Source organism: Orycteropus afer, unplaced genomic scaffold (genome assembly GCF_000298275.1).
Source record: "Orycteropus afer afer isolate SDZICR_OR568_19922 unplaced genomic scaffold, OryAfe1.0 scaffold00751, whole genome shotgun sequence".
Taxonomy (NCBI): domain Eukaryota; kingdom Metazoa; phylum Chordata; class Mammalia; order Tubulidentata; family Orycteropodidae; genus Orycteropus; species Orycteropus afer.
This window is the reverse complement of record NW_006922338.1, coordinates 548,316-570,193: the sequence shown is the minus strand read 5'-3', so window position 1 is coordinate 570,193 and position 21,878 is coordinate 548,316. Positions and strand designations below refer to the sequence as shown.

The window sequence follows — 21,878 nt, the reverse complement described above, 5'->3', positions numbered from 1 at the left end:
TAGCTGCCCCTCCGGGAGGAGGAACTGGGTGGGCGTGGGGGCTTTAGTGTCGCCGACATTCCTGATGGCTGTGAATAAACCATTTGTTCTCTCCCGATCTGTGTCCCTCTACTCTGGAATGAGAGGTCGGAGGCACCCCGGGACCTGCAGCCAGGGCTCAGCCCTATGCCACCCACATACCTGAGCCAGGGGCTGGGGAACTGGGCCCGAAGTCCTGGCCTTCAGGGTGATAGGTGGTGTCTGGAAGGCCCCAAGTGGCCCGACCCTGATGAGTCCCCCTTTCTCAGAGTGAGTGTGGGGCTAGGGGAGGCCGCATGCCCGGTGAGCCCCGGAGTCGCGCTTCGCCCCGTCTGCAGCCTCCCAGCACCACAGACACGTCAGGGGAACACGGCCCCGTTTATTGAGGCTCTCAGGCTGGAATGCGGACAGCCGACTGGCTCACGGCCAGGCAGGCAGAACTCTAGCAGGTCTGGGGCCAGGAGTCCAAGGCAGCTGCCAGCTCACAGTCAAAGCCAGGAGCAGGGCCAACATGGGCCTGGGTCCAGAGAGGCAGGGCCCCTTGAGAGAGTCCCTATGCAGAAAGGGGCCCACCCCATCCACCAGCCAGCTACCCACGGCCCCGTGGGGAACCCAGGTTCAAGACCAGGTAGCCGTTGGGGATGCCACCGTGGAGCCCCGGCCACAGGGTGTCCAGGTCGTCCTGCCGTTGCTGAGCAATCCAGTCCCGCACGGGGCTGTTCCTCTCCTCCGACTTCAGGTCTGCCACGTGGGGCCCCAGCAGCCCCCGCACTTCAGCTACCGTCAGCGGCTGCCAGAGACCCCCAGGGCAGCCATCAGGGCCTCCTGCTCCTCCCTGTCACCTCCCCCTGTCCCAGAAGGCTGCACTCGACTGTCCAAACCTGTCTAGCTTCCCCATCCACAAGTCAAGCTTCACCCCTGCACCCCTGGCCACCCAGACCCTCACCCTCCCACCCGCCCTGAGCTGTACCCGCAGGGCCTCCGTCCTCAGCTCCTTGAATGTGGCCATGTCCATGCTGACATTCTGCCGGCTGAGGACACGCAGGTACTCCGTGGTGACCCCACCTGCCATGGGGGGAGAGGGGTCCCTGAGGCCCTGCAGGGCTCCTGGCCCTGCTTCCTTCCCACAGATTGCCCTGCTCAGAGGAGCTTTGGCCGAGGGCTGGGGGTGGATGGCCGGAGTGGTTACCCCTGAGTAACACAGCCCACCACAGTGTCTCGGTGCACACACACTTTGGGACTGTGGATACAGGGCTGTCTGGTCACAGCTCAGTGAGCAGCTCTAAGGTGGGGAGGGGCTGCAGCACCCATGTCCCCAGGGCCCAGGCTCACCGAGGTAAGGCCGGATCCTCTCAAAGTAGCCGGCTCCAGTCGTGTTCTGGAAGGCAAGGCGCGCCTTGGAGAAGAGGACCTCCATCTGCGGAAGGGGACATCCCTCCAGGTCCCTGGACTCCAGCTCCCTGGGGGCAGGCAGGGAGCCAGGCAATGAGCCCAGCCCGCCACCTGGCACCCCCGGCAGAGCCCCAGAGACTCACCAAAGACGGTGGGGCTCCAAGAGGCCCAGCTGCTCAGGACTGAACCGGCACAGGTGGGCAGGGCTGAGGGCAGCCACCGTGGCCAGGGTGCCTGGGTCGACCCGGGCCCCTCCTGCCACGAAGCGGGCTATCAGGGCAGCCACCTGTGGGAGGAGCCACTGAGACGCCTGGGGGCAGGGGGAGGCCAATCACCCCCCCAAGGCCTGCGCAGCCCCACCCTCACAACCTCACCCCGTGTGCCCTGCCCCACACAGCCCCACCCTGCACACCCCCTCCACCTCCAGCACGCCCCGGGGCAGGAGGTCACCTGAGCATCGGTGTTTTGTCCCCTGCTGACTCGTAGCAGAGTGTTCAGCGTCTCTGTGGACCTGACATCCCACTTGCTGATGTCCTCCGGTGAGACCAGCGAGAACAGGGAGCCCAGCCTACGGACCACGTCCTCGGGGTAGCCCTGGGGGTAGGTCTGCACAGCGATGGGGCTGTTAGAGCCTTGGCCTCCCCCAGGGCCACCCGCGGCGGCGTGGGGACGGCGGCCGGTCACTCCCGGCTACCTTGTCCAGCTTGCGCTTGAAAGTCTCCAGCTGCTGGTACGTGAAGGGGATGGTGTCAAGCCGGCCCAGCTGAGCAGCTAGCAGGGCACCGTCCACACAGGCCTGCAGGTCGGCCTCCGAGTAGAAGACCAGCGTTTCATCCACTTCCTGCACCTCCTGGCCTGGGGGGCAGCCCCGCTCTGCAGGGACAGACGCTGTCTCCCACCTCCTTCTCTTCCACTGGCATCCCTGGGTTACCTGGCTGAGCCGCGGCACCCCCCGCCCCAGGCAGGACTCGGTGCTTACCACTCTCGGTGTCCTGCCTCAGTGGGGCTGGCCGGGCCCTTGGGAGGACAGCAGACAGCCGAGGGCGTGACCGAGATGGGTCCCTGGGGTCGCGTAGCAGCCTTGAAGCCAAGATGCCCTGAGGAGAGAACAGTGCAGGGCTGGGGTCTCACCCAGGGGGCACTGCGGGAGGGGCCGGTCCAGCATGGGCAGCAGCCCCCGCAGAGCACGGAATACTGCCTGAGGCCAGTTACTCCCCGGCCTCTGACCCATGGTCTCTGACCACCCCCAGCCTCTGATTCCCCCTGGTCTCCGACTCCCCCCAACCTTTGACTCCCCTGGCCTTGTTACTCCCTGGGCCTCACTACCCCTTGGGCACAATGACTTCTGGACCCCACTACTCCCTGGCCAGTCCCACCTCAGATCCAGGTACACCTTTGCAAGTGGGCTCCTTTGAAAACGGGCTCTCACAGTTGTGTGAGTAACTGTGCGTGTGTGAGTAGCTGTGTGTGTGTGAACACCTTGCCTACCTCATGCAGGGCCAGAACCCCCTCCAAGACTCACACAACCCTTCTCCCACCCCTGAGGAGCTTACCTGTCCCACCTCTGCAGCCTGGACCCCAGAAGGCAACACCCACCCTGCAAGGGGAAGAGTGTGAGATTTAGGGGAGGGCCCAGGACTTCTGGGGTGTGGCTGGCCCATGCCTTCACCCTGGGGGGTGAAGAGCCCAATCTGGGCCCCAGCCCCAGGCATGCGTCACAGGGTGTGCCAAGCAAGGGTGAAGGCCCCAGGGGCAGGGACCTACACCCCACGAGGGATCCCCACCTCCATGCCCTCCTCCTGGGTGGTCACCCCACAGACCCCAGCTTTGCCTCAGTCCCTCCCAGGGGGGTGGGATGCCAAACCCAGTCACCTAGGGGTGAAGCGACATCTCCAAAAACGGGGGAGACTCTGCCCCCAGCCTCAGAGGAGGGGAGTGGAAACCCAGTGAAGGTCACTGTGAGTCATAATCCACTCAATGACACAGCCTTTCCCGAGTCCTGTCACACTGCCCGCCCCCTCAGACTCTCCAACACCTTAAGCAGCGCCCCTTTTACTCACCAACACTGAGAAGGAGGAAGAGGCTGGAACACATAGTGGTTCCAGGAGATCCGGTTGGCAAAGCCATGGCCTGTGGGGGACAGTGACCCTGATGTCCCCTGGGCACCACCAGACTCCTCCACCACCTAGCCCTTGACCCAAGGCAGCCCTGGAGGGAGTGTCTGGGGCCATCCCTGCTCAGTCAAGTGTCCTGTGGAGCTGTGAGATTCTGGTGGCTGTGAGCCAGGCCTGCTGGCCCAGCCCTGCTGGGAAGTGGTCCCTCCTGCCCCAGCTGACTCTGAGTCACACCTGTCCTGCTGTGGGTGCCTCAGGCAGGGGCAGTGCCATTGCCTGGGAGAGACAGGTGGGCATGGAATTAGTGCCTCCCACCCAGGCCAGCCTCAGTTTCCCCTCAGCACACAGCAACTACTGAGCTAGGGGCCAGGCTTCTGAGCAGCCCCCTCCCCGGTGCAGGCCCACCCTTCTGCCCCACACCCTCCGTCTGGCTCTGTGGGAACCAGAGTTCTGTGGTGAACAGCGCCCCAGGACAGGGTACAGTGTGCAGGGCAGCCTGCCAGAGAAGGGGCTGTCGCTGGGTTCCCCTCTGAGCCCCCCCCGGGCAGGAGAAAGTCCTGGGGGGGCAGGTTGGCAGTGGAAAAGGGTCAGCCCTCGCCACCTCCAGCCCCTTGGAGCCACACTGGTGAGCCCCATTTTCAGGGGTAGGTATGGCGGGCGACCTCGGGCTTTCATGTGCGCTCTCTGGGAGTGGGGCTCAGGACCTGCAGGTCAGGGTGGGTGGGGAGCCCCTCTCTGGAGCGTTTTGTCCTCTGGGGTGGGAGGGTTGGGCCTTCAGGAGACCACCCACCCTCTGCACTGCCCTCCCCTCCCAGGAACACTGCCTGGAGCTAGATGGAGTCGAGGGGGACCCTTCCCCCCAAATCTTCACCCAGGTCTATATGTGACCCACTCAGGGCTCAGAAATGGTGGGGGGAGGCTTTTGTGCTTCTAACAGAGGCAGAGCCACCGAGGCCAGCCTAGTGCCCGGGGCGGGAGAGCTCTAAGGGAGCACCCACAGCCTTCAGATGTCACCCTGACACCCCTAACCCCCTGTGGACGTGGGAGGCCCCTGGGTGCTGAGACCCAGGGAGGCTGGACAAAGTGGGCAGTGGGGTTGGGGCCCGAGGCGTGGGCGTGGCCAGGCACAGATTACGCACCCCCTGCCGTCTCCCTCAGACCACAGGAGACCCTGAGGTGGCCCAGCACCCACAGTCCCTGCTGACAACTGGCTGCAGCCACGGAGACCCCCAGACCCCCAGGTGCCTGCTGCCTGGGAGCCTGACAGCATGCCCACCCTGCGGAGCTTCTGTGGCCCCGGTAGCCTGGGGATCTGCCTTCTACACACACCCCCAGGAGGGCTGGGCCCGGCTGGGGGCCCCCAGGGGAACAGCTTCAGGTGTGTGTGACCGGGACCACACAGTGCCTAGCTTCTCTGGCCCAGGGAAGGGCACGGTTTAGGGTACTTGTGTGTGAAGTGGAGACAGGATGTCCCAGAGCGCTAAGTCTCATTGTGGGACTCGTCACGACAGTCCTTGTCTGTCCTCCATCATTTCTTAAAACGTTGTGGTCTGGGTGGGGACAGGGCCGGCACGCACCAGGGAGCCTGGCCTTTGTCCCCTTTGACCAGCGTCCCCTCCATCCTTCAGTCACTGAGAGCCTGCTACCACGCTAAGGGCCCAGCTTGGGCACTGGGCTTGGCCCAGAGCAGGAAAGACTAGAGCTGTGAGGGTGGGGCGCAGCCCCAGAGAGCACCGGCCCTGCCCCTCCTCCCCACCCCTACCCTTCCACCAGCAGACAGCAATGCCGCTCTACTCCTGGGTGGAGTCTGGGGTCTGAGTGGACCACAAGCTCCACAGAGCAATGTGTGAGATGGACGTGGCTTGAGACACACGGGCTGAGGTTCTTTCTTTGCCCACATGCCCCACCACCTGCAAAAGCTCCCACCCCAGCCCGGCCAACTGCTGTCCCTCAACTGACAGCAAAGAAATCAGACCACATTCCCTCCAACCTCAGGCCTCACAGGTGAAGGGCGGGTGGGAGAAAGGATTACAGGTGTAGGGATGGGCCTTGGACACAAGTCAGTTGGTCTTTGCCCAGCCTGGGGCCACACAGTGTGTCAACAGCAGGCTGACTGGGGGCTGAGATAGTTCCAGGCACCACCCTCTAAGGAGGGGGAGGCCATGCCCCTTCCCCTTCGCAGTGGAGACCTAGGGAGGGGGTGTCAGCAGTGGGCAGGGCACCAAGGGCTGCCCCACCTGCCTTCCCCAGCCTGTGTGGTTTGTGGCAGGCCCAGGCCCCTCTCCAGGAGGCCCTAGTACCAGCCTCAGACCTATCTCTGCTCCCACCCAGAGCAGGCTTGGCTGGAGGTTGATGGAGAGGTTGATGGAGACCGCCCTGTGCCGCACCCCCCACCACATGCATGGGTGTACTCAGAAGCCTGAGGCTCCCGACCCCTGCCCCACATACCCACAGTCACAGTGACCCCTCAGGCCCTGGAGCTGGGCTTTGTATGGGGGTCCCTAGGGAGACCCCCCTCAGTGCTCCCACATACCCTGGTCCCAGATGGTCCCTTCCAGAATCTTGGTGGGCCCTGCCTCTATGATGACCCTCACCTTTCAGGCTGAGCCACCAAGCTTGGTCCTTCTCTGCTGGTTCCACCGCTGGAAACGGGGCTGGTTGAGTGGCCAGCCGTCCCCAAGGCCCTCAAGGAGAACAAATGGGCCTGCCCACAAGGCTGGGAGCGGCAGATGTTCACGCTACAGGAATGCATGGGAGGGACTACCCAGAGCAGAGGCTGGCACTGGGCCAGAGGGGGGCAGTGGGAGTGGAGAGCTGCCCTGGCCTCCCCCTGGGAAGTAGGCAGGGGCTCTGCCCAGGTGGACAGCTGCCAGCACAGGCGCGGACCAGGAGCCCTCATGGTGTCCTTCCTGCAATCCTGCCTTCCCATTGCTCACAGGGTGAAACTGAGGCTGGTGGGCCGGGAAGGCCGCACCATTGCCTGGTCCTGGGACTTGGTCACCGTCCTCCCTGTGTGCCCCTATGTCTGTGTTCCTCTTTCATGCGGAGATGTAAGGAGACCACTCATACAAGAAGGGGACTCACCCTGCTAAGTCCATCAGAAAAGCAAATTCACTGTTGCTTCAGTGTTCAGTTCAAACCCACCAGCTGCTCCATGAAGGCAGATAGGACAATCCACTCCCTTAAAGATTTACCGCCTTGGAAACCCAGTGGAGGTCACTGTGAGTCACAATTCATTCAGTGACAATGAGTTTGTTTTCTTTTGGTTTTCAGTGTTGACTTACCCATAAGTGATTCAGGTATTTTCCCAAAGTACCTGCTGATAAATAATACCGGGAAAGCCTTAGGCTTTAATCTGTCCCATTTTCAGTGACTTGGTCCAGGTCAGTCTCCTCCGGACCCACTCACATTTACCACCATCGGCTATGACACTTCACATGGTGCTGAGTTAGCGTGTTCTCACCTTCTCTCAAATATGTGCACCTGTAGGAGCTCTGGTGGCTTAGTGTCTCAGGTATTTGACTGCTAACCAGAAGGCTGGCGGTTCAAACCCACCATCCACTCCTCGGAAGGAAGGCTGGGCAATATACTTCCATAGTGATACCACCTTGGAAACCCAAGGAGGGGTCCCTGTGAGTCGGATCCAACTCGACAGCAGTGTGTTTGGTTTGGTTTGGTGGCTAGTTGGGACAAAGATGAGGTAGTCTGCTTCTATAAAGATTAAAAACCAAACCCACTGCCATTGTCAATTCCAACTCACAGTGACTCCCACTGGGTTTCCAAGTGGGTGCATCTTTACAGAAGTAAAGTGGCTGGAGGGTTTGAACTGCCAACCTTCTGGTTAGCAGTCAAATGCCTTAGGCACTACACTATCAGAGCTCCTTTTGGTAAAGATGACAGCCTTGGAGCCCCTGTGGGGCAGAGTCACTCTGTCCTCTAGGGACGCTGTGAGTCAGAATCCACTTGAGTTTGGTTTTGGCAGTTAGCCATTCCATGATCACTAGGTATGGAACCACTTCCGATTCCTCAAACAGCCACAAGTGAGTAGTATCAGTACCATCTGTCGACCCCTCAGGAGCCAAGGAAAGCACTTCAAATGACTTGCCTTGTTTGGGGATCGATGACTGATGTTGACCCCAATGTGTTTACCCTTAGAACAACGGTTCCCGTCCAAGGCTCAGCGTCTTAAAGTTGAGTTTTGCAGCACAGTCTTTGCTGCAAACACTCATAAATTAGTTAACTCACCGCCTATGCATGGCTTTCCTTGCTTGGCTAGCAAGGAGCCACTCAGAAATTTAATTTCGACACAGGACTCAATCCCGGCCCCCACCCCCAGGTCAAGAAATTCTGCTTGACGGGACACTGTTTTAAATTTTCTGATTTCTCTGACTGTTGCTTTCCTGTGAGTTGGGAGTATTTCTTGTGACCAGCGCTTGGTCTGTTGACGTGGCCACAGAGTGTGTCAGCACAGCTGGAGGGCTGCTGGGTAGCCAGCAGTGCTTTGCTGCCTCCTTTAAACAACCCACACTGCACTGGGCCTTAAAAATGGACAGTTCACAGTCCCTTTCCTCTTCTTGTCTTGTTTCCCACTAGTAAAATAGCATAAAATAAAATGTTACAACAGTGCAATCCTTGTGGCACTTGAAACACTGTTACCGCTGCACCTGTAGCACTCAAAACATTGTCACCACTGGTGTAGTTACCACTACAGGCTAATTTGCAGAACAGTCAACACTCCTGCAATCACCATCCTCTGCCAGAAAGTGCTGTAGCCAGACAATATATAAACAAATGAGCTTAGCCCTAGTTCTAATAAAGCTTTACTGGTGGGCACTGAAATGTGTATCCTGTCATCTTCATGGGCATGAGATATTGCTCTTCTTTGGATGTTATCCAGCCCTTTACAAATGTGCAAAGCGTGGACATAGTTTGGCGGTGCTGGTTTCAATGCAGTCATTGACACACCTCACACACAGCCCCCACCTGTCTGCCAGTGAAGGCTTTGTGTTGTAGGATGCTGAGCAGACTTTAGTGGTGCTTTCAGACTAAGACGAGGAAGCAAGGGCTGGTGATTCCATTATTAAAAACAGGCCGCTGAGACCCTACTGGTGGCAGTGGTTAGGTTCACAACCTGTCACGGGGGTGGGGCCTGTTCTGTGACATAGGGCCCCTCTGACAAGAGTGCACCACAGATGGGGTGGCCTCAACAAACAGGAGTTTATTCTTACAGTTTGGAGGCCTTAAGTTCAAGTTCAAAGTGCCAGGCTCCAGGGGCTGGGTGAAGGCCCCTCAACCTTGGCCTTCAGTTCTGCCTCCTGTTCCCGGTCCACTAGAGCTAGAGGCTTTTCTTCACTCAGACAGCTGCTGGCTGCTGAGGCTGACAGGCCCGAGGTTGACAAGCAAAAAGGCACAGTCCCAATGTTATCAAAACACACGGCAGGCCATTCGTTCAAGTCCATTGAAAGTCCCAGGGTCGGCAGAGCATGGCAGGCTGCTACATCCAGGGTTCAAGTGTACCGTAAGCTAGAGACCATTTCCAAAGCTGTTTCTTATATACAGGAAGCAGAGCACACACTCAAAACAGCTACTCAGCTGCTCCAATAGATTCCACCATGGAGTTGATTACCAGTCTCATATGGGGAATATTACATCCAGCTGCACAGCCATTCAACCAGGCCCAGCCAAGGGACACACAAACTGAACTACCACCGTGCAGGACCGGGCAGCATTTCATTCTGTTTTGTACGGGGTCTCCATGAGTCAGGGGCCAACTCCATGGAAGCTATCAACAATAACAGAGTAGATTGAAAAAGCACAAACCTTACTACATGCTATCTGTAGGAGTCATCCTTTAAGGATAAAGAGAGAGAGAAAGAGAGAGACAGGTAGGTAGATAGAGAGACGTAGAGACAGAGATAGAGACATGTATGTATATATAAAATCTATTCCCATCAAGTCACAAGGTCATTGGTTCAAACCCACCAGCAGCTCCTCAGGAGAAAGACTGGGCAGTATTTTCCTGGGTGGATGACAGCAAGGAAACCCTATGGGGCCATTCTGCTCTGTCCTGTGGGGTCACTACAAGGGCAGAATCTACTACAGAGCCCCCAGCAACAACTGTTCATTGTATCACTTGCCGAATGACTGGTGGGTTTGTGAAGAGGGGCTTGATCTTTCCAGACATCACAGAAATTAAAATTAAAGCAGGAGATTTACAGAATTAGAGAAGGGCGGGATCAGAGGTGTTGCTGACAATGTAAAGGGACAGATGCCGAATTACATACATTTAAACAAGCAAGAGTCAGCTGTGCTCAAGGGGTAACCACGGAGAGGGAGTGGGAAGAGAGCTGTTACACTGGGGGAGTTGAAGTCAATGTCATGAAACAAAGTGTGTACGAACTGCTGTATGGGAAATGAATCTGCTCTGTAAACTTTTCCCAAAATCACAATAATAATTATTACTATTTTTTTAAGTAAGCTATGCTCATTACAGGAGCTCTGGTAGCATAATGCCTAAGACACTGGATTGCTAACCAGAAGGCTGGTGGTTCAAACCCCACCAACCACTCCTCGGAAGGAAGGTTGGGCAATCTACTTCCGTAGTGATACCGCCTTGGAAACCCGAGAAGGGGTTGCTATGAGGTGGGTCCGACTCGACGGCACATAACAACACCATCAACAACAACATGCTCATTACAGAAATGTGGGACAATTCAGACAAGTAAAAGAAGAAAAAGAAGCCCTGGTGGCACAACGGTGAAGCACTCAGTTGTGAACTGAAAGGTCGATAGTTTGAACTGACCTAGCAGTTCTGTGGGAGAAAGGCGTGGCGGTCTGCTCCTGGAAAGGTTACAGCCCAGAGAACCCAAGGGGCAGTTGCACTGTGTCACTGGGGACACTCCGAGTCGGAATCAGCCGACAACACCGAAGCACAGCAGCACTAGTTCCTGGGTCTCACCCTGCAGCTCTGGAACCTGGAACCTGCACACGCCTTTCCCTCTGCTCTTTTTTCTCCACACGGGTTTGGTTGGCATTTGCAGCATCCTTGCCCATGGGCACCTGGTTGTGTGAGTGTCGTCCTGTGCGGGGACCTCCCACCCCTCACGCCACCCCACTATGTCCTCCTGTCTGGCAGGGATGGTGGTCCCCAGTATCTGTCCCCATGCTATTGATGGCCTTTTCACTCTTTGAGGAAAACAACCCAACTTTGTTGGAGTGAACAAAACAACTTCAAAGTTTTTTTTTTTCTGCACATTGAAAAATCCCTATTTTTTCCCCATGGCAGAATCTGTCCCTTGTGAGGGCACCTCCAGTCACATCCAGGAAGTCAGAAAAGGGTCACTTCTGGCTTCTCTGGTCTGGGTGTTGGTGTGGATACCTTGAGTGGGGAGGAGCGGGTGGGTGGCTGAAGGCAGCCAGCTGGGCACAGCGACCTTGCCTGGAGCCTTGCCTGAGCAGACTCCGCCACTGCGTCTTCAGCCCCTTTGGGCTTGGGCGTCCCAGCCACACCGCCCTCTGCCGTCAGTCCCATCTGCTTGGTGACTGGAGTCCCAGAGCCCAGAGAGGATCCATTGTTCAAGTCAGGGCTCCGTATGGGAGATGACCCCAGACACCCTTCCCCACCAGGGCTCCTTTGAGAAGCCACAGCCAGCAGCCTGGCCTAACTGCAATGGGACTCGGGCCCCTTCAGCTCTCTGGTCTCCTCTGTGGAGCTGTAGTGTGTGCACCCCAGCTTCCAGGCCATGGGTCCCCATCTGCAGATTCACCGCAGGGCTCGTGGGAGAGGCAGGGAGACATGGGCGGGGCTCACACTTAGTAGGCAGCCAGGATAGAAAACCATGCTGTCCATGTTGCATGTGGTGACCACCACCCAGCACCCCCAAGTCCTTGGCCATGCTCCTCCACCCCCATCCTCTCTGCAGGTGGAGGCCCTGAGTGGCACCCCTAGACCTGGGACCTCCAATGGCAACCCCAGACCCATCTGGCAGCCACACAACTCTGCTCCCAGGCAGGAGCCTTCTCAGACCACCAGAAAGGGGGTCTGCGTACAAAGTGTGTGTGCAGAGGCCCTTGGGATAGTGCTGTTGAGTCCAGGCAGGTGTGTGGGGGTGAGGCAGACGGGCCCCAGGTGCCATGGAGGGTAGGCAGCGGGCTGTCCTCCCAGGGGCTCGAGCGTCAGGAGACTCAGAGACACTTGGTGTTTCACGCAGCCCCTCCCAGCTCCCAGAGCAGGCATCCCACCTGCGTTGTCACTGCTGCTGTTCCTGCTGTGACGCTCTGGCTCTCCAAGTCCCCGAGGAGGAGCGGGTCACGCAGGCCGCCTCATTTACAGCTAATTGCAGCTTTTGCAGGCCACCCAGGGCCTGTGCCAGGACCACACCTGTTGACAAGCTGTGGCGGCCCCCCGAGGACAGGGGCCAGTGTGGATTACACTGCTAATGGTGTGCACACGGCCAAGAGCAATTCCCTCCAGCAAATAAAACTACTCAAATGTGGCTTCACAGAGGTGGTGTATGTGCCTCGGGGCAGGGGGCATGGTGCGCTCAGCCAGGCACCAGGGGAGGGGCTGCACCTGGGACACATCTGTCCTGGATCCTGGAACGTGCAGCAGTGGGGGCCTGCCCCAGAGCCCAGTGAGCCCACTGTCACGGGTTCTAGACCCCCATCGGTTGAGTCTCTCCCACTGCTGACAGTTCTCTGGGAAAGCCACCCCGAGTCCACCTGTCTGTACCTCTACCTGTCTTACAGATGGAGGTGGCCACAATGGGTTCCACGTCCTCACCAGTCCTCATGCCTGCCTGGCAGCTCCTGGGCCACAAACCGTCAGGAGTAGAGTGCTGGGGGACAGGAGTGGGAAGCCCCCACCCCACCCCGTGAGCTCTGGAGACCCCTACTGCTTACTGCCTGTGTGCTCGGGGCACCAACAGCCAGGGTGGGGAGGGCCTGCATTCAGGCAGCTGGTGACTCAAGGGTTCTCCTAGGCCACAGAGACTACTTCTCCCTCCCACAGCCACACGGGGTGTTGGGGCAGCGAGCCCCGCTTCTCCTCCCCATTTCTTAGGGCAGGGATGCATCCTTGATACTCATCACAGTGGCAGATATATTGCATCATGTGAATATCGTTGGGAGCTCTGGTGGCGTAGTGCCTAAGGCATGTGACTGCTAACTCGAGGCTGGCAGTTCAAACCCACCAGCCGCTCCTCAGAAGGAAGGTGGTTGGCTGCCTTCCAGTCGATTCTGACCCTGGCCACCCCACGTGTGCAGAGTAGAGCTGCTTCCAGGGCTTTCAAGGCTGTGACATTTCAGAAGTGGGTCACCAGGCCTGCCTTCTGAGGCGTCTCTCAGTGGGTCCAATGCCCAACCTTTTGGCTACGAGTTGACCACCATTTGCTCCACCCAGGGGCCCATCATGTGAATTCTGTTGTTCAGTGCTGTTGACTTGATTAAGGAGCTCTGATGGTGTAGTTGGAATTAACTCCATGGCAGCAAGTTTGTTTTTTTTGGTTTTGGTTGTTTATTCCGACCCACAGCACCCCTAGAGGACAGAGTGGAACTGCCTCACAGGGTCTCCAAGGCTGTCAATCTTCACAGAAGCAACTGCCTCATCTTTCTCCCAGAGCTATTGGTGAGTTCACACAATTATTTAGGAGGTGAGCTAGGCCAGGCAAATGCCTTGGTATTCAGCTGTCCTTCAACCTCTGAGAGCCCCACAAGACTGTGGACATGAGGGCTCTTTGGGGCTGAATGGTGGTCCCCCTGATGATACATCCAACCAGAAACCCTGAGTGTGTCCTTATCTGGAAATGTGCTCTGCACATGTGAGTGGGGGATCTTGAGACAAGATCGTCTTGGATTAAGGTTGGCTCTGATGAAGGAGCTCTGGTGGTGTAGTGGTTAAGACACCTCACTGCTAACCCAAAGGCTGGTGGTTCTGAGCCACCAGCAGCTCCAGGGGAGGAAGATGAGGCAGCTTCTGTGAAGATTGACAGCCTGGGAGACCCTGTGGGTAGTTCCACTCTGTCCTCTAGGGGCGCTGTGGATCGGAATGGACTTCACGGCAGTGGGTGTGGTTTGGGCTTTGCTTCTGTGAAGATTGACAGCCTCCTGTGGGCAGTTCCACTCTGTCCTCTAGGGGCGCTGTGGGTCAGAATGGACTCCAGGCAGTGGGTGTGGTTTGGGCTTTGCTTCTGTGAAGATTGACAGCCTGGGAGACCCTGTGGGCAGTTCCACTCTGTCCTCTAGGGGCGCTGTGAGTCGAGAATTGACTCTAGGGCAGTGGGTTTAAGTTCACTGACAAGTGTCTTCAAAGAAAAGAGGGAAGACACAGAGAGAGGGAAAAAATAAAATAAATACAAATAGAGGGGAAGATGCTACGTGGCCACAGAGGCAGAGGTTGGGGTGAGAGCCGCAGGAACACCTGGGACCACCAGGAACTGGAGCCGAGGGGGAAGGACCCTCCCCTAGAGCCCTGGAGGGGGCAGGCCCTTGCCGACACCCTGAGTTCAGCCCCTACTCTGTGTTCTTTTGCTACAGCTGCCCCTGGGTGCTCACACAGGCTGAGTCTAGACTATAGCCCAAATCCAAACCAAACCAAACTCACAGCCATCTATCTAGTCAATTCCAACTCACAGCAACGCTCATTTAGGTTTCCGACCCACTGAGTTTCCAAGGCTGTAAATCTTGCTTCCACAGAGTGGCTGATGGGTTCGAACCACCAACCTTTTGGTTAGCAGCCAAATGCCTTAACTGCTATACCACCAGAACTTCTTGGACTACAGCCCAGGGTAGGGGATTTGGTGCCTCCAAGCCTCCAAGGAAACAGTGCGAGCCAAGAGGAGGTTCAGGGGAGTCCCGCGAGAGCATGCAGAACTGCAGCCAACTCGAGGGCCCCGGAGGGGTGCACGGGGCCTCGGCGCCACGCGCGTCCTTGGCTGGCCCCGCGTCCTGCCAGGCTGTGGGAGCCGCCTTCTCAGGCTCAGCCTGGGAGCCGTGCACATGGGAAGGGGGCGGTAAATACTCGCTAATGATGATGATGAAACAATTTGCAAAATATGAATGCAAAGACCGGAGGCGTCATGGTTGGCACCAGAGCCTGGGGACCGCAGGGAAAAGCGGCGAGTAATAAAGGACCTCCCAGGGGCCGGAGGACTCCGCCCCCGGGGGCCGGAGGGCTCCGGCCGAGCTCCGCCCCTGGGCGCTGGAGGACTCCACCCGTTAAGGGCAGAAGAAGCTTCGGCACCAATGTGTGGCGCAGCTGCAGTCGGGCTGAGTGTGTGTGAGTGTGTGTGTGTGTTGTCTGTGAATGTATGAGTGTGTTGTGTTTGTGTGTGTGAATGTGTGTACGAGAATGTATGAGTATATGCTGTTTTTGTGAGAGTGGGTGTGTGAGTGTGTGAGTGCATGTGTGTGAGTGTGTGATCATATTTTCTGAACCAAACACTGGCTGACCATCACGCAATACAATGGACTGAATTGGATCCCCAAAATATGTGTTGCAAATCCTACGCCCATAGTGGTTATAATCCCATTTGGCACCGGTTTTCTTTGCTGTGTTAATGACAGGATTATGGTAGGATGTGTCTAAAATCAACCTCTTTGAGCAGATGAAGCAGAAACACAGGCAGGTTAGATGGCAAAGAGCCCGGAGGAACAGGCCTCCAAGAGGCAAGGACCCTCCTCCGGAGAAGACAGCCTTCCCTAGAGCCAGCACTCTGACTTGGGACTCCTAGCCTCCTTAACTATAAGAGAAATGTGTTTGTTAAAGCCACCCCTTGTGGTATTTCTATTATAACAGGACCAGGTAAGACTTCCAGGGACTCCCAGAGGGACTGAGACTACCGGGGCTGGGCCCAGACCCGACCCCGGGGTTCTTCTGGGAGGTTCCAGTAAGAAACAGTCATTCGATGTAGAACCGGACGTGATCGGCATAAGAATGGCTGATTCGGGTTACAAGCGCTCATAGAGAAACGGAGTTTGCACCAACTGCTCCTTAAAACGACACAAAAGGGTCTGGGGCCCTGAGAGGGGCGCCCTAGAGCAGGGGTCCTTGCGGGCCCCCACGGCCCTGCAATGACCCACTAGGAACTAAGGAACCCCCCCACACACACACACACACACACACAGTCTCTGAAATTCCTTTCATTTGCTCCATCACGCCCACGCTTTTCATTCCACGGAAACTGAGCGCCGACTTTGTGTCAGGCTCCGTTCCGGGTTCTGAATCAGTGAGCAGAACGAAGGTACTCGGGCCCCCCAGAAGGGGGCGTGCACCCTTCCGGGCGTCGATCGCGGGGCGAGGCACGCTGGCGCCGCGCGGGGCGCTTTTCAGCAGCGTGGCGGAACAGTAGGCCTATTGCGTCGTTTGGCGACACCTGCGCGCGGTGCTTGGCGGCAGTGTGGCCGCCATGGCGTCGCCCTTCAGTGGGGTGCTGCAGCTGACGGACCTGGATGACTTCATCGGGCCGTCGCAGGTGAGCTGGCTTGGGCGGGCCGGCTCGGGAGGGTGGGCGGCCACACACGAGGAGCGGGTCGTGGCGGACCGGAGTGCTAGGGGCCGGAGAGGCCGCGTCTCGTCCGCCTCCCGCGCGGCGGGAGCTTCCTCCTCTCAGCTCCGGCTTGCTTCCTTCCCGGAGAAATAGGTTCCGACCCTGGCCCGCGCCCTAAGCTACTCCAGGGACCCAGACCCACTCCCTAAGGGATTCCAGCGACCCCAGCCCATGCCCTAAGGGACTCCATGGACCCCGGCTTGTGTCCTGGTGAGATAGGAGCCTGTGCCTACAAGACCGCTCAGTCAGGAAGGTGCCTCTCCTCCCACTCTGAGTGGGTAAACTGCCGCTAACGGGTGGTAGGTAATTTACCACCAGCGTCACCCAGCTGGAGAGTGGCGGGGACAGGATTGGGCTCAGAACCCCCATGCCCACATCTGCCAGGCCTCAGGCCCCCTAGCTTCTAAGCTGCAGTCCCTTCATCCAGAAGCAGCCCGGGATCCCACCTCGGTTGCGAGGACAGGCAGACGGTGCATGTGAAGTGCCCGCAGCAGCTCAGTAGACCTCAGGGTGTGCGGTGGGTGCTGCGTGGGGTGGGGAGGGGCCAGAAGACGTGCAGTTGCCTTTGAGAACAGAAGGCCGGGGTGACACCCATCTGCCTGCTGCTCGCCGACGGCTGTGAGGGTCCCAGCTGCGAGGTGCCAGTGAGGAAAAGGAGAAGGGGGCTGGGGCTGTCCCCCAGCACTGTGGGCAGGGATGGGCCTGGCCCCCGGCACTGTGGGCAGGGATGGGCCTGGCCCCCGGCACTGTGGGCAGGGGTGGGCCTGGCCAGGCCCTTCTGGGGCGGGTGTTCTTCAGGAGGGGGTGGCCAGCATGGTATTCTAGCGATGAGAGCATACACACAGGGAGTGACATGTTTCCAGGCACTGGACAGGGAGGTGACTAAACAGAGCACTTCTCCCAAGCCTGTCCCTTCCTCTCAGTAGCCAGCATCACCCTGTGGCCACACCTGTTCACACCTGGAAAGGGCGAGGGTCATTTGCTGGTCCTGTCAGCACTGGTCATGGTACTGACTGGGGACCCTCAGGTCTGTGTGAGAATGGGGTGAGGCACCCTAGAACATGTGACTGTCCCAACGTCTGGGGTTCTGGCAGGGCCTCAGGCAGCTGGCCTTTGGGAGCCCTTCTTCCCAGGGGCTCCGTCCACTCAGCCCTGGTCTGGGGTCTCCTCCCGGCTCAGGACTGCATCAAGCCCGTGAAAGTGGACAAGAGGCCGGGCAGCGGCGTGGCCAGGATTCACATTGAGGATGATGGGAGCTACTTCCAAGTGAGCCAAGTAAGACGTCCCACCTGGAGGGTCCGGACACAGTTCTTCCACTTCCTTCTCTCCCGAGGTGATGTGGAGAATCCCTGCATGTGAGGAATTGGGCCCAGAGCCACTGGGGTGGGGGTCCAGGCCAAACAGCCAGCTTCTAGGAGGCTGTTTTCTCAGCAGGGGTGGACGTTCCGGCCTCCCTCTCTCCCTGGTCTCAAGCTGGGCTCTCTCTCTCTCTGCAGGATGGTGGGACGCGGAGGCTGGAGAAAGCAAAGATATCGCTGAACGACTGCCTGGCGTGCAGTGGCTGTGTCACCTCAGCAGAGAGTGTGCTCATCACCCAGCAGAGCCACGGAGAGCTCCGGAAGGTTCTCAACGCTAATAAGGTGGGCAGTGCATGGGCTGCAAGACCCTCTTTGCCTGACATCACCCGGCATTCTGTCATTCACTTGTCAAGGCGGGCGGTGTGAGGGCATCCTTCTTAGCAAGTTACTTCACAGTGTTCTCCAGCAATGAGAACCAGGCCCCAATCCTGTGGTTTGAAGTCTGTGTGGAACTGGCCCACCTGAGGGAGCTAACGCCTGGCTGTCCAGCCATCTTGTGAGCACTTAAGAGTTGACGGGTCCCACCATGCTGGGTTTACGCTATTCCTAGTAGATACAAGTAGACAGCCTGTCCACAGATGATGACTAACACTGTCTGTGGTCCATCCCCACCACGGAGCACTCCTCAGCCACAAGGAAACGAAGTCCTGATGCCACAACGTGAATGTACCTCAGAAACATTACACTCAGTGACAGACGCCAGGCGCCAAAGGATGATATCCTGTGATCTCACTTGTGTAAATGCCTGTAGCAGGCAGAGGCGTAGAGACCAGTGTTCACCCAGTCCCAGGGGCTGGGGCAGGAGAGGATGGTGGATGTTGCTGAGTGAGGCAGAATCTCTGGTAAGAGAGATGGAAGACTTGGGTTTGCAGAGTGGTGACAGCTACATGGCAAATGTGATTAACGTAATCAGATCATACACGTAGAAAGGGTAGAAACCACTTTCTCATATGTGTTTTGCCACAATAATAGAAGTATATACACATGTCTCCGTAAAGTGAAAAGTTGGCAGTTAAACCCACCAGGTGCTCAGGGGAGGAAATATGTGGCTGTCTGCTTCCACAGAAATTGACAGCCTTGGAAACCCTGGGGGGCAGTTCTGCTCTGTCCTCTAGGGGCTCTGTGGGTCGGAATGGACTCACGGGCAGTGGGTGACTATAAACCAAAACAAAACCCACTGCCATTGAGTCAACTCTTGACTCCTAGCAGCCCTAGAGGCCAGGGTAGAACTGCCCCAGAGTTCATCTTTCCAGTTCATCTTTATAGAAGCAAACCGGCTCACCTTTCTCTCATGGTGTGTGTGAACCGCCGGCCTTTTGGTTGGCAGCTGAATGCCTTGACCACCAGGGCTCCTGTGGAAGTGTCCGTGGATATAAGGTTAACCACATCCCCTGGTTTCCCAGGCAGCAGCGCCAGGGCAGCAGAAGCTGGTGGTCGTCTCGGTCTCCCCACAGTCCACGGCTTCGTTAGCTGCGAGATTTCAGCTGAGCCCTTCAGACACTGCCAGGAAGTTAACTTCCTTCTTCAAAAAGATAGGTGGGTGAGCGGTGGCACTTGGGGGTGGGGGGGTCCACACACCGGCCACTGGCTGTTCACTCACTTCTGAACTTGATGCTTCGGTAATACTTTGTTCTGGGTGGAGCCCAAAGCTCCAGCCCAAGTGACAGCTCTGCCATGAGGGACACCACGTGGGGCCGGGGCAGGGGCTTCCCAGAGTGGACGCCTCCGTGTAGATAGGTATCCACGTTGCACACAGAGCTGGGGAGGACACTGAGTGCATGCCCCCTGTAGACAGGTGGCCAGGTTCCACACACAGTGTGGCTTAGCCCCACCAGAGGGACCTTTGGCCCCAGACAAGGATGCCCATGTCAGCTGTAGGCTCTTGGGCAACACTGTGGTCACTGTCCACAGCACGGCGTGTCTGTGTGACCCTGCAGACATGCTGAGGGTCCCTCTGGAAGGCAGGGGCAAGGCCAGCAGCACCACTGTGTGACCCCACAAACATGCTGAGGGTCCCTCTGGGAGGCAGGGGCACCACCCCTAGTCCCTCAGAGCCTACTCTGCTCTGGCTGCTGTCCACCGGTGGCCGCGGTTCCGGTCGTGACCACCGCCCCGGGCTGAGCCGGCTGCCGGTTCCAGGAGTTCACTACGTGTTCGACACGGCCTTCTCACGAAACTTCAGCCTCATCGAGAGCCAGCGTGAGTTCGTGCAGCGCTTCCGGAACCAGGCTGACCCCAAACAGGCCCTGCCCGTGCTGGCTGCTGCCTGCCCAGGTGCGTGTGGGCCGCACGTCCCGGGATCCTGCTGTCGTTGGTTTGTGGGGGCCCTCAGGTTACAGAGTGGAGCTGCTCCATAGGGTTTCCTGGCCGTGGCCTTCAGGGGCATGCGGGCCCGCCTTCTGCGACCACTGGCTGGGTGGGAACTGCCACCCGTTTAGGTCAGCAGGCAGTTGCATACTGCTTGCACCCGCCCTTGGGTGCGGGTGACAGGGAGCTGAGAGTCAAGGCTTGTTGGATGTAAGCAGCTCAGAGCCCACAGGGCAGGGGCAGGAGGCGGACGGCTCTGTGGGAATGAGTCAGAAGCACTGGCCCGGGGGCCCCAGGAGGAGACCTGCATGGGGGTCAGCCTTTGAGTCTTTATGCTTTCCTAGGGTGGGGCCAAGGAGCCCCAGTGGCATGGTGCTTAAAGCACTCAACTGTATGTTCCCAAAAGCAGCGTTTTGGGGAATTACTATTCCTAGCAAAGGAGCCATAGTGGCATGGTGGGAGAAGTGCTCAGCTCCTAACCAGAAGGTGGGCGGTTCAAACTCACCAGCCACGCTCCAGGAGGAAGATGAGGCACATTGCTTCCTTAAAGACTGACAGCCTGGGAGACCCTGTTGGGCAGTTCCACTCTGTCCTCTAGGGGCGCTGTGGGTCAGAATGGACTCCAGGCAGTGGGTGTGGTTTGGGCTTTGCTGCTGTGAAGACTGACAGCCTTGGAAACCCTGTGGGCAGTTCCACTCTGTTCTCTAGGGGCGCTGTGGGTCAGAATGGACTCAATAACTCTGGGTGGGGGCCCTGTGAGCCACTACAGAATATACCTGTGGGTGATGAGAGAACGGGTGTCCCTCTGTGCAGTGAAGTCCTGACACACAGCCCACCCGTCAGTCAGTCCCTTCCCGGTGGTGAGAGGTGGCCGGCACAGGTACCCTCACCACAGCCCTCTGCTCCCGTCGGCCCAGGCTGGATCTGCTATGCCGAGAAGACTCACGGCGGCGTCCTGCTCCCGCATCTCAGCACTGCCCGGTCCCCACAGCAGGTCATGGGCGCCCTGGTCAAGGACTTCTTCGCCCAGCAGCAGGTGACAGCACTGGGTGGAGAGTGACTGTGAGATGTGAGAGAGGGCTCCCACGGACACACGGCATGTCACAGTTCAGTGAGCGCGTCCCTTCTGGAATGTTCCACCACCCTGTTCCTTGACACTTGGTCCTCTGTCACTGGAGGGCCTGCTCCAGGTGTTGACCGTGCTCACTGGCAGCCCAGGTCTGTGGTTTAGGGGCCGGGAGGTGGAGGCCACAGGTCAGTGGCCAGTGACAAGGGAAGCTGAGCTGCTGGTCAGTGGCTGCTGTGCCCCCGAGTCTCCCCAAGTCCGAGTACCTGCCCGTTCCTTGCCTGACCTCCTGGCTCCATCCAAGATGGCGTCTGAGCCACTCGGAAGGCCCCGATTGCTCTGCTGGGGCTGGCCTGTGCCTGGCCCGTGTCTGCAGGCGGCCCCCCTTTCTGGAGCGATGAGCCCGGGCCCTGATAACATACAGGCTCACAGGGGAGGTTTCGGAGGAGGAGCCAGGGCACAGGTGACATCCGTGTGCAGGGTGTCCTAGAACCACACATAGGACAACTGTATGTCCCCTGACCCCGCACAGCACCTGGCCCCTGACCAGCTCTACCATGTGACGGTGATGCCCTGCTACGATAAGAAGCTTGAAGCATCCAGACCCGACTTCTTCAACCAGGAGTTCCAGACACGTGATGTGGACTGTGTCATCACCACAGGCGAGTCCGTGTCTCCCACAGGGTCCGGGGCCCAGGCGGAGGCCCGGAGGGAGCCCCAGGCAGGGGAACAGGCTGGTCAGGACCCTCCTCTATCGGCCCGTCCACACAGCCAGGGCCGCAGTGGCCAGTCAAGCCCCAGGGACCTGCAGGGACGGCGCCCAGCTGATGGTTCTGAACGTGCTGCAGCGGGAGCCAGCAGGGGTTCTAAGTCTAGCAGTGTTTCTCACGCTGGTCAGCACCCATTGTTGCTACCGGGCCATCGATTCTGACTTACGTGACTCCAAGTGACAGAGTGGACCTGCCCACAGGGTCTCCTAGGCTGTCAGTCTTCACAGAAGCAAAGCCCAAACCACACCCACTGCCTGGAGTCCATTCTGACCCACAGCGCCCCTAGAGGACAGAGTGGAACTGCCCAC

The 21,878-nt window shown here is 58.2% G+C and overlaps 2 protein-coding genes across 2 annotated transcripts in view; one reads left to right on the top strand and one right to left on the bottom strand.

The window, feature by feature from the left end:
* Nucleotides 1-300: 300 nt before the first annotated feature.
* MSLN (mesothelin) lies at nt 301-2,641 on the bottom strand. The gene is made up of 10 exons (XM_007957489.1): nt 2,565-2,641; nt 2,390-2,529; nt 2,105-2,283; nt 1,861-2,016; nt 1,554-1,720; nt 1,351-1,478; nt 989-1,083; nt 612-808; nt 505-571; nt 301-414 (listed from the first exon to the last, which is right to left on the bottom strand). Exons 1-10 carry the CDS (start codon nt 2,639-2,641, stop codon nt 301-303), a joined length of 1,320 nt encoding a protein of 439 aa, XP_007955680.1.
* A 13,287-nt stretch (nt 2,642-15,928) lies between these two features.
* Nucleotides 15,929-21,878, top strand: part of CIAO3 (cytosolic iron-sulfur assembly component 3) — an 8,244-nt gene continuing 2,294 nt past the window's right edge. The window contains exons 1-7 of the mRNA XM_007957466.1: nt 15,929-15,994; nt 17,249-17,344; nt 17,566-17,709; nt 18,831-18,963; nt 19,567-19,701; nt 20,652-20,770; nt 21,333-21,462. Of these exons, the coding sequence (XP_007955657.1) occupies nt 15,929-15,994; nt 17,249-17,344; nt 17,566-17,709; nt 18,831-18,963; nt 19,567-19,701; nt 20,652-20,770; nt 21,333-21,462 (823 nt within the window). The remainder of the gene's footprint in view (nt 15,995-17,248; nt 17,345-17,565; nt 17,710-18,830; nt 18,964-19,566; nt 19,702-20,651; nt 20,771-21,332; nt 21,463-21,878) is intronic.

Bases quoted from the DNA above. Each gene is read 5' to 3' on its own strand.
- MSLN (XM_007957489.1), bottom strand. From the start codon at position 2,641: ATGGGTCAGAGGCCGGGGAGTAACTGGCCTCAGGCAGTATTCCGTGCT. The intron at 2,284-2,389 runs GTAAGCACCGAG...CTGTCCCTGCAG, and splicing joins GAGGCAGGACACCGAGAGTG to AGCGGGGCTGCCCCCCAGGC. The intron at 1,721-1,860 runs GTGACCTCCTGC...CCCTGCCCCCAG, and splicing joins GACAAAACACCGATGCTCAG to GCGTCTCAGTGGCTCCTCCC.